This window comes from Chiloscyllium plagiosum, chromosome 20, assembly GCF_004010195.1.
Source record: "Chiloscyllium plagiosum isolate BGI_BamShark_2017 chromosome 20, ASM401019v2, whole genome shotgun sequence".
In the NCBI taxonomy this organism is placed as follows: domain Eukaryota; kingdom Metazoa; phylum Chordata; class Chondrichthyes; order Orectolobiformes; family Hemiscylliidae; genus Chiloscyllium; species Chiloscyllium plagiosum.
Window position 1 is genome coordinate 17,924,235 of NC_057729.1, and position 18,899 is coordinate 17,943,133.

At 41.2% G+C, this 18,899-nt stretch overlaps 1 protein-coding gene across 4 annotated transcripts in view; it reads right to left on the minus strand.

Moving 5' to 3' along the window:
- Window positions 1-18,899, minus strand: part of LOC122560046 (breast carcinoma-amplified sequence 1-like) — a 125,705-nt gene that overhangs the window by 27,641 nt on the left and 79,165 nt on the right. For 3 of the 4 annotated variants that reach the window (XM_043710236.1, XM_043710235.1, XM_043710239.1), the window contains 4 exons: window positions 17,148-17,315; window positions 15,923-15,961; window positions 10,135-10,305; window positions 5,960-6,025 (listed from right to left, as the gene is read on the minus strand). In XM_043710236.1, the coding sequence (XP_043566171.1) occupies window positions 5,960-6,025; window positions 10,135-10,305; window positions 15,923-15,961; window positions 17,148-17,315 (444 nt within the window). The remainder of the gene's footprint in view (window positions 1-5,959; window positions 6,026-10,134; window positions 10,306-15,922; window positions 15,962-17,147; window positions 17,316-18,899) is intronic. The other variant, XM_043710237.1, reaches the window with a different exon arrangement.

Below are 18,899 nucleotides of genomic sequence, written 5' to 3' on the forward strand. Positions count from 1 at the left end.
AGTAAGGAGTGACAGTGCACAATGCAGTAAGGAGTGACAGTCCACAGGGCAGTAAGGAGTGACAGTACACAGTGAAGTAAGGAGTGACAGTGCACAATGCAGTAAGGAGTGACAGTCCACAGGGCAGTAAGGAGTGACAGTACACAGTGAAGTAAGGAGTGACAGTGCACAATGCAGTAAGGAGTGACAGTCCACAGGGCAGTAAGGAGTGACAGTACACAGTGAAGTAAGGAGTGACAGTGCACAATGCAGTAAGGAGTGAAAGTGCACAATGCAGTCAGGAGTGACAGTGCACAGTGCAGTAAGGAATGACAGTGCACAGTGCAGTAAGGAATGACGGTACACAGGGCAGTAAGGAGTGAATGTCCACAGTGCAGTAAGGAGTGACAGTGTACAATGCAGGAAGGAGTGACAGTGCACAGTACAGTAAGGAGTGACAGTGCACAATGCAGTAAGGAGTGAAAGTGCACAATGCAGTCAGGAGTGACAGTGCACAATGCAGTAAGGAATGACAGTGCACAATGCAGTAAGGAGTGACAGTGCACAGTGCAGTAAGGAGTGACAGTGCACAGGGTTGTAAGTAGTGACAGTGCACAATGCAGTAAAGAATGACAGTGCACAATGCAGTCAGGAGTTACAGTGCACATTGCAGTAAGGAGTGACAATACACAATGCAGTAAGGAGTGACAGTGCACAATGCAGTAAGGAGTGACAGTGCACATTGCAGTAAGGAGTGGCGGTACACAGTGCAGTAAGGAGTGACAGTACACAGTGAATTAAGGAGTGACAGTGCACAATGCTGTAAGGAGTGACAGTACACAGTGAAGTAAGGAGTGACAGTGCACAATGCAGTAAGGAGTGACAGTACACAGGGCAGTAAGGAGTGATGGTACACAGTGCAGTAAGGAGTGATGGTACACAGGGCAGTAAGGAGTGATGGTACACAGTGCAGTAAGGAGTGACACTACACAGTGCAGTAAGGAGTGGCAGTGCACAGTGCAGTAAGGAGTGGCAATACACAGTGCAATATGGAGTGACAGTGCACAGGGCAGTAAGGAATGACGGTACACAGTGCAGTAAGGAGTGACAGTACACAGTGCACAGTGCAGTAAGGATTGACAAGGTAAAAACAATGATTGCAGATGCTGGAAACCAGATTCTGGATTAGTGGTGCTGGAAGAGCACAGCAGTTCAGGCAGCATCCAAGGAGCTTCGAAATCGACGTTTTATTCCTGATGAAGGGCTTTTGCCGAAACGTCGATTTCGAAGCTCCTTGGATGCTGGCTGAACTGCTGTGCTCTTCCAGCACCACTAATCCAGAAGTAGTAAGGATTGACAATACAGTGCAGTAAGGAGTGACAGTGCACAGGGCAGTAAGGAGTGACAGTATACAGGGAAGTAAGGAGTGACAGTGCACAGTGCAGGAAGGAGTGGCAGTGCACAGTGCAATAAGGAGTGACAGTACACAGTGCAATATGGAGTGACAGTGCACAGGGCAGTAAGGAGTGACAGTGCACAGTGCAGTAAGGAGTGGCAGTGCACAGTGCAGTAAGGAGTGACAATACACAGTGCAATATGGAGTGACAGTGCACAGGGCAGTAAGGAATGACGGTACACAGTGCAGTAAGGAGTGACAGTACACAGTGAAGTAAGGAGTGACAGTGCACAATGCAGTAAGGAGTGACAGTACACAGTGCACAGTGCAGTGAGGATTGACAGTACAGTGCAGTAAGGAGTGACAGTGCACAGGGCAGTGAGGAATGACAGTACACAGGGCAGTAAGGAGTAACAGTGCACAGGGCAGTAAGTAATGGTAGTGCACAATGCAGTAAGGAGTGACAGTACACAGTGCAATATGGAGTGACAGTGCACAGTGCAGTAAGGAGTGACAGTGCACAGTGCAGTAAGGAGTGACAGTACACAGTGCAATATGGAGTGACAGTGCACAGTGCCGTAAGGAATGACAGTACACAATGCAGTAAGGAGTGATAGTTCACAGTGCAGTAAGGAGTGACAGTACACAGTGCAGTAAGGAGTGACAGTACACAGTGCAGTAAGGAGTGACAGTGCACAGGGCAGTGAGGAGTGACAGTACACAGGGCAATGAGCAGTGTCAGTGCACAGGGCAGTGAGGAGTGACAGTGCACAGTGCAGTAAGGATTGACATTACACAATGCAGTAAGGAGTGACAGTGCACAATGCAGTAAGGAGCGATGGTACACAGTGCAGTTAGGAGTGCCAATACACAATGCAGTAAGAAGTGACAGTGCACAATGCAGTAAGGAGTGACAGTACAGTGCAGTAAGGAATGACATTGCACAGGGTCGTGAGGAGTGACAGTACACAGGGCAGTAAGGAGTGACAGTGCACAGTGCAGTAAGGAGTGACAGTACACAGTGCAATATGGAGTGACAGTGCACAGTGCCATAAGGAGTGACAGTGCACAGTGCCATAAGGAGTGACAGTGCACAGTGCAGTAAGGAGTGACAGTACACAGTGCAGTAATGAATGACAGTGCACAGGGTCGTGAGGAGTGACAGTACACAGGGCAGTAAGGAGTGACAGTGCACAGTGCAGTAAGGAGTGACAGTACACAGTGCAATATGGAGTGGCAGTGCACAGTGCCGTAAGGAGTGACAGTGCACAGTGCCGTAAGGAGTGACAGTACACAGGGCAGGAAGGAGTGACAGTGCACAGTGCAGTAAGGAGTAACAGTACACAGGGCATTAAGGAGTGACAGTGCAGTAAGGGGTGACAGTACACAGTGCAGTAAGGAGTGCTGAGGGGTGACCTTATAGAGGTTTACAAAATTATGAGGGGCATGGATATGATAAATAAACAAAGTCTTTTCCCTGAGGTCGGGGAGTCCAGAACTAGAGGGCATTGGTTTAGGGTGAGTGGGGAAAGATATAAAAGAGACCTAAGACTTTTTCACGCAGAGTGTGGTATGTGTATGGAATGAGCTGCCGGAGGATGTGGTGGAGGCTGGTACAATTGCAACATTTAAGAGGAATATAGGTGGGTGTATAAATAGAAAGGGTTTAGCGGGATATGGGCCAGGCGCTGGCAGATGGGACTAGATTGGGTTGGCAAATCTGGTAGGCATGGACGGGTTGGACCGAAGGGTCTGTTACCATGCTGTACATCTCTATGACTCTATGAGTGATAGTACACAGTGCAGTAAGGAGTGACAGTAAACAGGGCAGTAAGGAGTGACAGTGCACAGTGCAGTAAGGAGTCACAGTACACAGGGCAGTGAGGAGTGACAGTCCACAGGGCAGTAAGGAGTGATGGTACACAGAGCAGTTAGGAGTGACAATGCATAGTGCAGTCAGGAGTGACAGTACACAGTGCAGTAAGAAGTGACAGTACACAGGGCAGTAAAGTGTGACAGTACACAGTGCAGTAAGGAGTGACAGTACTCAGGGCAGTGAGGAGTGACAGTGCACAATGCAGTAAGGAGTGACAGTACACAGGCAGTAAGGAGTGACAGTGCACAGTGCTGTAAGGAGTGACAGTGCATAGTGCAGTAAGGAGTCACAGCACACAGTGCAGTAAAGAGTGACAGTACACAGTGCAGTAATGAGTGACAGTACACAGTGAAGTAAGGAGTGACAGTGCACAGTGCAGTCAGGAGTGACAGTACACAGTGCAGTAAGGAGTGACAGTCCACAGGGCAGTAAAGTGTGACAGTACTCAGGGCAGTAAGGAGTGACAGTGCACAATGCAGTAAGGAGTGACAGTACACAGGCAGTAAGGAGTGACAGTGCAGTTAGGAGTGACAGTGCACAGTGCAGTTATGAGTGACAGTTCACAGTGCAGTAAAGAGTGACAGTGCACAGTGCAGAAAGGAGTGACAGTACTCAGGGCAGTAAGGAGTGACAGTGCACAGTGCAGTAAGGAGTGACAGTACACAGGGCAGTAAGGAGTGACAGGGCAATAAGGAGTGACAGTACACAGTGCGGTAAGGAGTGACAGTACACAGCGCAGTAAGGAGTGACAGTGCACAATGCAGTAAGGAGTGACAGTGCACAGTGCCGTAAGGAGTCACAGTGCAGAATGCAGTATGGAGTGACAGTGCACAGTGCCGTAAGGAGTCACAGTGCACAGTGTTGTAAGGAGTCACAGTGCAGAATGCAGTAAGGAATGACAGTGCACAGGGCAGTAAGGAGTGACAGTAACAGTGATGTGAGGAGTGACAATACCCTGTAAAGTAAGAAGTGATAATAAACTCATGTTGTCTGAATGGTATTCTGCCACAATGTATGAAATGGCAATACATTGAGCATTATAAAAGCTAGTTCTAGAAAAAAAGTGTGGTCCTTCCCATGTTACACACAGTCCAAGAATAAATAAAAACTCACTGGCATTTTTATATAATCATCTAATCAATCTATATTAGAGGAGCTGTGAATATAAAATTGACAAAGTGTAATTATATCCTTTTGCAGCTGAAAGGTTGTATTTAAGTGTGGATGTAGGAATTCAAAATGGACAGGATGCACTACTTTGAAAGAAGGACTGAATTATGTTTGAGAGTCTTAGTCCTATTCATTCACCATAATTCTGCTGACATTGATGACTCTATTTGGTCTTAACCTGCATATGTAACATCAAAGAAATTCAACTAGTGCTCAAATAAATAAAACGTATGACTCAGTTTTCTGAGCATTTTCTCTGAGAGATGAATTCTCTGAACTGTTCTGCCACCACTCCCACCTCACGGGACCTATTCTCCACCCGCTGAGGTTTCCTATTTCCTGCTAAAGCTTTCGAAAATGGTTTTTGTGCCATAGCTTTTTTTTAATCTTTCTGGCCTACCATTGGCAATTTGCCACTGAACATTGTTCTTGCTTTGAAGAATGACTGCTGGCTGTTTCTTTTGATGCCCTTCACATTTCTACCACTTGATGGAGCTTCACAAGCAAGCTGCAGATCTCCATTTCTGTACCTACAATATCATCAATGTGTTATAAGGTCAGAAGTAATGAGTTTGCTGACAATAGCACAATTTTCAGCACTGTTCATGACTCCTCAGATACTGAAGCAGTCCACATCCAAATGTAGAAGACCTGGACAACATCAAGGTTTGGGTTGAAAAGTGGCAAGTAACATTCATGGTGCACAAATGCCAAACAATGACCACATCCTGTAGGTAGAACCTAATTAGCATACCTTGATTTCAATGAAATCGCCATCACTGAATTGTCCACTATCAACATCTTGGGGGTTACCTTTGACCAGAACCCTACAGGACTAGCCATGTAAGTAGTGGCTACAAGAGTAGATTGGAGGCTGGAAATACTGTGGTGAGTATCTCATCTCCTGGCTCCCCAAAGTCAAGAGTGTGATGGAATGTTCCCCACTTGCCTGGATGAGTATAGCTTCAACAACAGTGAAACGTTTGACACTATCCAGGACAAAGCAGCCTGCTTGACTGGCACAACATACCTAAAACTCCACTCCCTCCGCCACTGACACCCAGTAGCAGCACTGTGTACCATCCACAAGATGCACTGCAGAAATTCAGCAAGGCTCCTTAGATAGAACCTATCAAACCCATGACCACTACCATTAAGGAGGACAAGTGCAGCAGATATATGGGAGTACCATTCTTTCAAGTTCCCCTCCAAGCCACTCACCATTCTGACTTGGAAATATATCACCATTCCTTCAGTGTTGCTGGGTCAAAATCCTGGCACTCCCTCCCTCCCTCCCTAGTGACATTTTGTGTGTTTCTACACCAAATTAACTGTGGTGGTTCAAGAGGACATCTCATCACCACCACCTTCAGGGCAACTAGGGAGGAGCCCAGAATGCTGGCCCAACCATTAACGTTCACATCACATGAATGAATAAAAATAATTGAGCACAACTAGTTTTCTCTAAAATTCATGGGACATTAATACTTTAATAAATCTGTGCCCTGAACATTATGACACATCATAAACACATTTACCTTTGCTTCAGAACCTTTTACAGTTGAGTCCATAGAATCGGCATGTTTTTCATCCTCTTTGACTGGCTGTAATCATAGAAACAAACTACTATTAGTTTATTAAGACATATTGAAATGTACAGTCAGTTGCTGACTATCCATTCTATAGATGTCTTAATGATGCCACTGAGTGCAAGGTCAGCAGCACCAATAAGCATCATATCACCGCAGAATAGATAACTTGATCCTGGCTTTTCTTATCAGCTCTGACCTGCTCTGTTTCTTTTAGAACAGTTGCTTTCAGCATTAATCAACTTTTCCTTCCATTAAGGATGTTTGTTGTAATATGTTGAACTGAAAGGGCTTCTGGAAACAGCATGAAGAGCTGGTATTTATCAAAAACAACAAACAAAAGGAAGACAATTAAAATGATTCACATGCTTTTTGAAAATTAAACCAAAATTGCAGACTCTCAGTGTGCATCTAAGATTGGAAAAGATAAGCTATGTCGTTTTGTTTGCAAGCTTGCCATCAAAATTACATGTTCTCCTTTCAGATTTTTAATATGTGTTGTGTTTTATCTTTTGAATTTATTGTGTGTGTTTGCTTTGCTGTGTGATTGCCAATTCCCAATTCACTTTCAAGGACAGCAATCACAGAATAGCAAGCATCAGAGCTGGTAACTCCTTGTTATGTTACGATATCCTCCAATGTTATGGAGACAGTTAAAATTTGTTTATGTATATTTTCAGAAAGGAAACTCACAATACAGGTTAATACTTTATTAAATTCTTCTCATAATAACATTTCTGTGTATTTTACTTAATTACTAACTTTAAAGTTTTTAACATTTTCAAGAGATTTCCCTTCTGTGTGAAAACTTATTAAATTTTCTCCCTTCTGGGATATGATTTGGAGTTATTTACTGGTGGATATATTATTTAATGTATCATTTGTCAGTCTCAATGATGAAGGCTGTTCAGATATTCTGACAAGGATGGTGACATATCTGAATCTGTTAACTTATCCTTAGCTCATCTGATGTACACTCTTGTGTCTTCCAGAATCATGGTCTGGTGTTGGTGGACAGTGTCTTTTATTTTCTATTGAGAATTTCATAAATGCTTTGGGAAAATGCCAGAGGCAAGGTTCCAACTCAAATTAGTCTAATTTTAATGTTTCATAGTCTCATTTGCCGTTCTTGTTATATAGTCCATTATTGGCTTGGTAATTTGCACTACCTAATAAGATTGTGCCTGCTACACACTAGATTAGTAACAAGTATGTCAACATCAATGATACAAATTCCTGGTCTAAATTGAAACATGACTTAATTTGTGCCACATGGTATTTGATGTGGCCTTAAACAACACTAACTACATTCTGCTAAGGTCATGACTTATGAGTGTTTCTAATGAAATAACACTGAATATCTGTAATTGATTACTGCTTGCAGCCATCACGTTTTCAATCAATATTGCATCTAACAAGCACCATTTGTAAATGAAGAATATTCTTTAATGACTCGCAGGACGAAATAAATTGTTGAAAACTATAAAAGTTGTTGTAAAGATCTTTGTTTGTAAATCCAATATAAATTTTTCACAAATGCATTTTCAGCAATTCGTCATTTAGACGGTCTCCAAAATCCCTCAAAAGTTTGCTGAATACAATCAAAAGCATTCAGAAACTTTAAACATGCTTTGAGCAGAAAAGAAGTCTCTGACAAACAGAAGTAAATTCCGAGGTTCAGAGTTGAGTACGCTTCTGTTTTTGGTCATTATAAATGATTTGCTCTCGACAGTACAAATTTTAAATTTACTGCTGACACAACAGTGGGAATTTTAGCAAACATTGTGGAGAAGCATAAATGACTCCAGAACATAAATAGGAGGGTAGATTAGAAAGACAGATGGGAGGTACAATGAAATGTGAATAAGTGTGAGGTAATTCACTTTAGGGGAAAAAGACATTATGCAAAGATAGTGAATTAAGGAAAGAACAAAGAAACTTAACAATTCCAATACTGAGTAGCTGATGCAGACAACACTGCATCATTTTTGGAAAGAATGAATGAACATTCAAAAGCATGAAAGATATATGGCTATGAAGACAGAGCAGGGCAGTGGGATTAGTTTCAGATTGCTCTAACTAAGAGTCTACATAATGGGTTGAATGTGCTCCTTATATACTGTAAACTTCTGTGGTCCCATTATTAACATTGTCAGTATTGTCAATGAGCATGTGCCTCTGAGTGTTGTTGCTCAGTTTGAAAGGAAGCCCAGTTTTCACTGCCAATGTAATCTGGCAGTGACAGTTAAAGAGAGGCACTGCAAAATTCAGAGGCATAGCAGCTTTCCTTTTGCTGCCTTGGTGCGTTTCTGCCTCTAAAATGACAGTGCATCAGATTTAACTTTGACGGCAACATTCCTGTCACAAGAGTGCCAGGCAACGATAATCTCCAACAAGAATTAAGCTAACCATCAACCTTCGATGTTTGTTTGCATACCATCATTGAATCCCCTGCGATCAACATCTAGGGGTTGTCATTGACCAGAAACTGAACTGGACTAGCCATATACATACAATGGCTACAAGAGCAGAACACAGGCTAGGAACTCACCTCCTGGCTCACTGTGGAACCATCCGTCAGGCATGAATTAGAATTTTGTTGGAATAATGTCCATTTATCTAATAGGTACTGATAACTGAAAGGATTCCACTCCTTCAATGGTCAGCAGACGCACGACCAAATGCAACAAATAAAAAAGTCAACTAATGATATCCTGTCAGTCTCTGAGCTAACATGACAAACCAAAAGGTAGTTACAACATTCAGCTCTATCTGCTGATCACATGGAAAATAACTCCATACACATGTGGGCAGAATACAGGTAATGAAAGCAGTGCAATGTGATTGAACAAAATAATTGGGAAGCCTAAGCAATGCTTCTACCATCACAATCTACAACTCCACATTACAACATGCACAGACTCACAGACACAGGTAAAAGTATGTGTTACCACAACAACTCAGATTTCTTGGAGTGCAGTTGGCAGGAAAGCCAGTGTTGATCAGATTGGTGTCAACAACATGGGGTTTGATCCCTTTTACGGCTAGGGTAGATTTGGGATCTAACTCCTTTTCTGCTGCGTGACACAACCACCTTCTCAAGGGCAATTAGGGATGGGCAATAAATGATGGTCAGCCAGCAACAATCACATCCTGCAAGTGAATAAATAAAATAGAGGTCATGGTGGTCCTGGAATGACCTGTATTTGGGCAGGGAACTAAAGAAGATAAGATTGGAGCCTGGGTGAGTTCCTAGCCTGTGTTCTGCTCTTATAGCCATTGTATGTATATGGCTAGTCCAGTTCAGTTTCTGGTCAATGACAATTAAATCAGTAGAATATGAGACTTTTAATCCAAGGGCCATGAAGAAGCAGAGGGTTGCATGATGGCTTACTATGGGAAGGGTAGAACATCAAGGGGCAGGGCGATGGAAGTTTACTGGGGCAGGGTACCACCGAGTGGGATGCAGAGCAGGCTGGAGTAGAGTTGGAGAGACCTGATACAGGCTTAGAGATAGAAGGACAGACTGGAGAACCCTGGTGGTGGGGAAACTTAAAGCCTTATTGGATGCCGCAGTGAGAAAGCTTGAGGGTGGAAGGAAATTAGAGTTTGAGCGGCAGGGATGGATCAGAGGATCTTGATGAGTGAGTGAGAGAGCTAAGCACCTGCTGTCAATGGTTTGAGTCTCGGCGCCCCATTGTGGGAGGGAGACCTCAAGGTGAAAATATTTAGGGACTACATGATGACAGAGGTTACTCTGGAAGGCACCGGGACTCAGTGGTAGGTAAGCATTCTCCTCTTCTTGGTAAAGCTGCTGGCTGGCCAGACATTTGGAATACCCAGCTGGCAGCAGTTAAAGCTCGTAGCATCACTGTCATGAACTAAGTTGCAGTCCATGACAATGGACTTGAATGAGTTAGATTACACTGTCTGTTGCATCTCATTTCTGGAGTTAAGTTGGAAATGGGGAGATTTGAAGGTCAGTTTGGGTTAAGAGATAGGCTTTTCAGACACCAGCAATCCTGTGCATCACGCAAGAAGTCTGTTGTTTCCGTTAAAATTCAGCCCAATATCTCAGTACTGGAGGCAATCTATTTAAAAAGGTGCACAAAGGATGCATTTACCGTCTGCTTGAAGAAATTCAAGAAGCCCTTTTTAGTTGGTTTAACCTCCTCTTCTTCAGTTTTTAGTTTCTGTGCAGATTCAGGACATGCATCTTCCTGTTTTGACAGTCGTTTTTGTGATTGGGATGTGATTTTATCAGATTTTTCAGCAGGTAGAGTTTCTTGTTCATCCTAGATGATAAATAATAATAGTAATTGGTGAAATTACAATAACATACAGATGTGAACAAAAAGAACAATATCAACCCACACTATACGCACAAACAGGACAAAACCAGTTGTGCTTCTGAGTCCTAGATCCATGATGAATTACTTTAGATCTGAGTTCCCACAGTGACTGCACATCATTGACGCCAACATTTTGCAAACCACACAGCTGCTTTGATTAAAAGGCAATAAGCAATATTCAGAAATGTCACTTCAATTTGCCATTGTATTTGTTGGTGCGATGCTGATAGACCAAGCAATAATGTACAAGAATTGCTATTCAGCTGTTCTTCCCTGGATTGTATTGAAGTACTTAACTGAGTCAGACAAATATGAACTACAATAACTGCTCTCATAATCTGGACAAGAGATGAGAAGGGTGAGTGCACTTCCTGAAATAACTCTACAGAGGCCAACATCCCATCACCAAGTAACCCTTTATTTACACATGCATAATATTTCACACTGGCTCAGCTTCCTCGGAACCAGCTCTCAGGGTGAACGGGAATTCTGACATTCCTGTTTACATATGTCAGCCAGGGCTCCCTAATTGGACCAGGTTAACAGCCCCAGTTAGGGAACTCATGTTCTATGAGGCCCCTTGGCTGACTTTATTACAATCACGACAGTTTCTATTAAAACATAGATATGCAAGGGCAGGCTTTCAATGATTAAACACTCTTCCAAATATCCCATTAGCATTTATTTCTTATTGCCTTTCACCAGTAGTTTCCAAAACCTTTCCCCTTTCTCTTGTCCATAAAACCATTGATTTCTTGCTTGCTGGTTTCTCACCTGCTGGTTTTCCTTTTCCTAACCAGCCATTATTCATACCTCCACCTTGATAAGGATTGATAATAAGATATTCAGCACAGGAAACTTTTCAATGGAACTCAAGCTCATCCTTATCCACTTCTAAATATCCGCTATTCCAGCAATGAAGAAAAGTTTAGTTTTCTTCCTGGTACAGGAGTGCTGAGGCCATTTCTACTGCTGCTCATTAGTGATCTAGTAACTTGGCAAACCATAGGGACCAAAGCCGGACAATATGGCTTACTTATACATTGCGGTATGTTCACAAATGGAGGATGACCTCTTAGATATTTGAATTCTTATTGATCGAGTAACAAGGATCACATGGCAACATTTCAGGTCATACAGCTTCCACTGCAACAAAAGAATGAGAAATAACAAAGCCTAAACATTACTTAAGATAGCTAATAGTCTAATATGCAAGAGAAAAGATACCCTGCCTTTAGCTTTCTAACATAACCAAAAGTTGCATGTCACAAGCCTGGTCTCTGAAGAATTGCCCATATCAGTCTAACATGGCTCTCAGCTTTTAACATGTTTACTTTACCCTAATTTGCCAAATTTTAATATGAAACAAGTATCAAAAGGTGGTTCTCTCAGTTTCTGGAAAGTCCTGAAAAGAATACCGTATGAGCAATAATGTCTACTCTGGCAATTGCTTCCCCACTGGCCACATGAGGAAGAAACTTGGAGATTCACTAGATTACCATTAGATTCATACCATCTCCCTTCCCTACCCATGCACTCTGCCTGATGGTCCTTAAAAAGATGCACTCACATCATCTGCTGACCACAGCAGTTACAGCCCTTAGTTTCTCTGTGAGATGTCTCCTTCTTTCTCTCCGCCCAAAAGTCTTGGTGAGACAATGTTTTTCCACATGCTGCCCCAGTTGTTCTTGCCTTTGCTCCATTTATGAACCTTTTGAACTTTGCTCTTGGTAGGTCTGATCTTTGTTCTGTTGTTCCTTAGGTAATTTCTTTTTATTCATTCACACGATGAGGACATCGCTGATTAGGCCAGCATTTACTGCCAATCCCTTGTTGCCCAAAGGGCAGTTAAGAGTCACATGTAGGCTAGACCAGGTAAGGATGGCAGTTCTCCTTCCTGAAGGGCATTAGTGAACCAAATGGGGTTTTCCAACAATCAACAATGGGCTCATGGTCATCATTAGAGACTTAACTTCAGAGTTTTCATTGAATTCAAATTCCACCACCAGCCATGGCAGAACTTGACCCTGGGTCCCCAGAACATTACTTGGATCTCAGGATTAACAGCCAATGATAATATCACTAAACCGTTGCCTCATTTGACCCATCAATACCCCATTGGACTTTGCACTAAATATAAAACATAATAATCTTATAAAACTTCACATTCATAACTGCATTACATAAATAGTTTTTGCTTAATTTATTTCAAGGTTGTGGGTATCTCTCATTAGGCCACCATTTATAATACACAGGGCAGTTAAGAGTCAACCACATTGCCATATATTCTCAGAATATTAGACTGGAGTTCTGGATTCCTTCTCTAGTGATGGTATGACTACACCATCATCTCCCCAGAATAATCAAAGGATATTTTGTTCACTCATGGATCATGGATATCACTGGTTGGGCCAGCAGTTATTGCCAATCCTTAGTTGCCCTTAAGAATGTGGTAGTGAGCTGCTTTCTCGAACTGCTGCAAACTATTTATTGTAGGTACACCCACAAAAATGTTAAGGATGGAATTCCAGGATATGGACCCAGTGACAGTGAAGGAATAGGGATATATTTTGGAGTCAAGATGGCAGGAGCTTGGAGTGAAACTTGTTGATGATGATGTTTCCAAGTAACTGTTGTTTTCTAGATGGTAATGATTATGGATTAGAAAGATGCTGTCAAAGAAGTCTTGGTAAATTTCTGCATTGTGTCTTGTAGATTGCACACATTGCTGTTACTGAGTATCGGTGGTGGAAGGGATAAATGCTTGAAGCTGAGGTGTCTATTAAATGGGTTGCTTTGTCCTGGATGGTGTCAAATTTATTCTGCTGTTGGTATTGCACAGCAGGCATATGAAGAATATTCCATGACACCCCTGATTTTTGTCCTGAAGATGGTGGATAGGCTTTGTTGAATCAGGGGCTAAGCTACTCATTGTAGGAATACCAAGCATCTGGCCTACTCCTGTAGCCACTGTATTTATATGGCTACTCCAGTTCAATTTCTGGTCAATGGTAACTCCCAGGATGATGATAGTGCAGGATTTGATGATGGTAATGCCGTTGAACATCAAGGCGATGTTTAGAATCTCTCTTGTTGGATACAGATGGATCCCTCCAAGCTGTGTAGCTATGTGCACTTCCAGCCAGTTCAATGTTCCCCGCACCACAATTGGTGTTGGCACACTACTCACATTTTGGTTTCCAGTTTCAGAAATCTCTGCCATGTATGGGCCGCAGAGGCCTGTGTGACCAGTAAGAAAATTAGAGGGAAGTTAGAGGTTTCTCATTCTGGACCTTATGATGGATAGAAAATGATTGATGAAGCAGCTGAAGATGTTTCAGCATGGGACACTTCCCTGGCAGAAAGGTCCCGTAGCTGAGTTGACTGACCTCCAACAACTACAACCATCTTCCTTCGTGCTAGGTATGACTCTAGTCAGTGGAGGTCTTTCCTCCCAATTCTCATTGACCGCAGTTTTGCTGAGGCTCCACACGCAGTTAAACGTAGCCATGATGTCAACGGCAGTTACTCTCACCTTACCTCTGGAACTTAGCTCTTTTGTCCACCTGTGAATCAAGGCTGTAATGAGGTCAGGAGCTGGGGAGGCTCTGGTAGAACCCAAATTGGGCATCAGTGAGCAGGTTATTGTGAGCAGGTGCTGTCTGACAGCACTGGTGCTGACATCTTCCATCACTTTACTGAAGATTGAGAGTAGTCTAATGGGGCAGTAATTGGCCAGATTGGACTTTTCCTGTTTTTTATTTAGAGGATACAGCCAGTATTGTCTTGATATCATGTGAACCAAAATGAATTGTCTGAAGACTGGCATCTGTGATGCTGGGAATCCCCTGAGGAGGCTGAAATTGATCATTGCACTTTCAGCGAAAGATTGTTGCAAGTGCTTCAGCCTTACCTGTTGCACAAATATGCTGGGCTTCCCCAGTACTAAGGATGGGGCTATCTGTGGAGCCTCCTCCTCCAGTAGGTTGTTAAATTGTTCACAACCAATCACAACTGCTTGTGGCAGGGCTGCAGAGGCTTAGATCTGATCCACTGGCTGTAGAATCATTTAGCTGTGTCTCTCACTTGCTGTTTACTCTGTTTGGTACACTAGTCCTGTTTTGTAGCTTCACCAAGTTGACAGCTTACTTTTCGGTATGCCTTGTACATATTCTGGCATATCCTCCTGCATTCCTCATGAGAGAAACCACCACTGAAAGATACTATTAAGTTGTTTCTCTCTTGTTAAAAATATCAATTGGAGCTGGGAATATAACAAAGCATTAATTCACAGAATATGAATTGGAGACAGGGACCTTATCATTCATTTTCCTTTCTGATATTCAAACTTCTAAATTACAAGTACAATGGGTGATCAAATTATCAAATGGTTTCAAGGAAGCAATTACAAACAGAAATTTATATCCATGCGATATTTGTTATGAATAAATATGTTTGCAATCTGTGTCACCATCTTATTGGAATTATAATGACAACTGTTTTCTAGTCTTATCCGAGAAAACTTCAAAGCACTCTGAAATTCAGCTATTCAGATGGCTGCTGAAGCATTGGAGTGTGGCCACATGTATTCCATCCCCATCAGGTTAGACATTGCTTATATCTGTCATTGAAATACAGCATAAAAATAATACAATAAACTTGATTTAATGATTAAAACAACTTAATGGATTTATCAAATTAAGCTTGATGAGCACTATGTAAATAAAGTGCCTGGATTGTGTTGAGCCATATAAAGCAGGAGCCCTAGATTCCCTGTGTTGATTCAAGTAGCATCAATTTATGCAGCAATTAAGTTGACTCTGAGACAGTGAAGGAAGGAATAAATCAGCTCAGGTTTTTGCTATTCTTATCATGAATTCTGGCTCATGAATCTTTGTAGTTTCCAAGTTGTTCTGATGAAGTTAAATAGTGTACATGATACATGGGATGAAGCAGTTTTGAAAATATATTTTCATTCATAAAAATTATAGATACTATGAGTGGCCAAATACTCTAAGTAGTAGTGTGCTTGCCTCCCAGTCAGAAAGCATGGGTTTAAATCTAGGTCTGTCTGTAATTAAGTCCCTATAATTCAGTTGAGAGATGTTCCGTAGCTTGAGGGGAGCTAATGGTTGAAGAAGCAAGATAATTTATCTCAGGGAAAAGAAAAATGACATTTTTGTGATGTTCTTTCTAAATCACACCTTCATTAGATAATCTCAATGGCAGAGGTAAAGGAAGTCAACAACAACGCTGTGTCCTTTCACTGCAAAATGATGCAAGATGATAAATGGCCTCTCCAAAAGAAATTTAGAATGAAAGTAGTACTTAATGTGATATAAGTTCAGCTATTGTATGAACAAGAGTATGTTGAAAGTTTAATATAATTGTAGTACAGCCTGTAAAATATTAAATGCAGCACCACCAAGAAGGGACTCATTTGAATGGAGTACAATTCATGTCTTCAGAGTTGCAGTCAACTTTTACCCTAGTTTCTTTTGACTGAAGCTCTCTGCTGGGTTCATAGGATCACAGTCTATATATTATACAATTAACCTACCTTGCGAATTGCACTGACCTGTGGTACTTCTTTGCTGGTCTGAGGGAAGAAAAATAAATTAAAATGAATTAATCATTTACTCGGACTTTATGTCGTAAAATGTATAACTGGTTTAAGAAATGTTATACCTCCGTAGTGCAATTGCCTGCAGCAATGTGCAATCACCACTCCCAAAGAACAGAAATCTTTTTAAATATCAATAGAAATAGAACAATTTCGTGCATAACTGAACATTCAATATATACATTACTAAATATAATTTTGTTCATCAACAGCTGTATTTTACACTTCTCTTCATCTCTATGTGAAATGAAATGAATTTTGATCATATTAATTTAAATTTAATAAGATCCTAGCATTTATCAGATTTATTTATGTCTTTATACTTGAGATATTTGCAAAATTTTGACATTTTGGCTCAGTGGTTAGCACTGCTGCCTCACAGCACCAGGGACCCGGGTTCAATTCAAGTCTCAGGAGACTGCCTGTGTGGAGTTTACACATTCCCCCCGTGTCTGCGTGGGTTTCCTCTGGGTGCTCTGGTTTCCTCCCATAGTCCAAAAGATGTGCAGGTTAGGTGAATTGGCCATGCTAAATTGCCCGTAGTGTTAGGTGCATTAGTCAGGGGTAAATGTAAGGTAGGGGAATTGGTCTAGGTGAGTTATTCTTGGGAGAGTTGGTGTAGACTTGTTGGGCCGAATTGCCATCTAATCTTAATGTGAATTATTACATAAAGGGATAATTTATGCAGCCCCTGCCAGTATGCTATACTTGAAAGTCAAAGATATGCCTGCAACACTCGTGTTTTCGAAGTAAACCTATGTTCTTTTTAAAAATGCGTTCATTATTACTACAATTATTTTCTTCCTTCTTAAGTGTTAAGTTGTACTGGTAGCAATTTATTAATTTCCGGTTGGCCAATTGTTCTACCTGTTTAGTTAATCTGTTTGATTGCATTTTAGTCAGTAAATGGATTTGACTTTTGGTCTGCCATTTGTTAAAGCTGTTTGTAATGGAAATTTGGATTTGATTATGCAGACTGCTATACATCCATGAGAATTAGTCCAAATTAAAATTGTAATTAAGTGTATAAGTATGTTTGACTATGGTATGAAGAATTATTTCATTCTACATTTCAGGAGAGCAATGCAAAAATGGGGAAAACATAATAATTCCTGATAAGCATTGTTATTCAAAATCATCAAATTTCTGCATTGATACTGACCTTTTGCTTAAACAGTTTTCCAAATGGACTTTGTGTTGGTGTCTTTTCTAGTTTTGCTTTATCAAGAAATTCTGCATCATTTGTCTTGGGTATCTCCTGATCTGCTGCTTTTTGTTCTGATTTGTGAGATTTGGCTGCTGCTTCTTTCTGTTCAACACTTACTTTTTTCTGCAATAAAGAAAGCTGCATTCAATATTGTCACATTTGTATGTGATTAATCACTAAACCGAGCTGACTGATAAAATCAAATATCCCTTAACGTACTTTTAATTAAAAACTCTGTTCCCATTTATAGAGTCAGACCATTGCGTCTGCACCGGTCAAAAACAAGCACCTAACTAATCTAATCCCAATTTCCAGCAGTCAGACCATAGCCATTACAAAGTAAGGCTTAATTAACTTGTCAATCTTTTGGTCAAAATTTTTCCCTGATCATAGTGAATGTTATAAGTTCCTGCTCCTTTTCTTCCACATCTGGGTCTTTAAGCAATTTTGAGAAAATTTCCACATCTTCTACAGTGAAGGTTGACTTGCGATACTTATACTTAAATACTTAGTCAATTCCCCATCCCCCAAAGCTTTCCTTCTTTTCTACATCATTGTCTCAGTCTCACTCACTACAGAACAAATGCTAGCTTTGGTTACTCTTTTCTTATTTTAATTTTTGTAGAAAGACTTCCTGATTATTTTTGTATTTCTACCTAGTTTTCTATCAGCCTGCACTTTTAAAAATTCATTCCTTACTGCTTCTGGCCAACGTTATGACTACGTTTAATGTCTGCAGAGTTATACAGCATTTCTTTAAATTTTATAGTGTCCTTAACTTCCTTACTGAGCCACAGATGATGTGTCCTTCTCCAAGAGGTTTTTTTTCTGGCTGGCGTAAACATTTTCCTGAAAATTATTAAATATCTCCTTAAAGGTCTGCCACTACATTTCCAATATCCGACCTTTGAAACCAGTTTCCCAGTTCATACTAGCTGGCTCTGCCTTCATTTTACAATGACCTTCATTCAGGTTTAGAACACTCATCATAGACCTTAATGTTTTCCCTTCAAACTAAATATGAAATTCTATCACATTATTTCACTGTCGCCTGAATGCTCCTTTAGTATGAGTTTGTTGAGTAATCCTGTCACATTTGTCATTCCTGTATCTAAAATAGACTATTCCCTGGTTTTATCTAGAATATACTGCTGTAAACATTGAGTAGAATACAGTATGAATTAATTTTTGAGGCTATTTTTGCCAATCTGATTCACCCAATCTATATGTAGATTAAAGTCACCCATGATTATTGTGGCATCTTTCTTACATGCCCTATTTATTTCTTCCTCTATACCTTGTCCTACACAGTGTAACTGGCTCTATACACCAGATCACAAGTGATCTCTTATCTTTTTTATTTTTTTATCTCTACCCAAACTGACCCTATATCTTGGTCTTCTGATCCAAGGTCATTGTTGTGGTTATTGCCTGTCCATTAGTCAGCCACCCAGACTTCTGCCACCCGTGCTGAGATAGTGCAATACGGTGTATGCCACCATGTTATCTGGAGCTGTGGCTACTCAAGATCAGCTTGAAAGCAATCAGCAATCTCCTCTATTGAATGTCAGCAGCCTTCCACCAGCCACATTGTAGCTTCTGGAACAGCACTAACTAACTGGTACTAGCACACAGAAGACAGAAACCAAGAAAATGTGAAAGAGTAATTGACTTATTTTCTATGTAATACCACATGATTTCATTCAT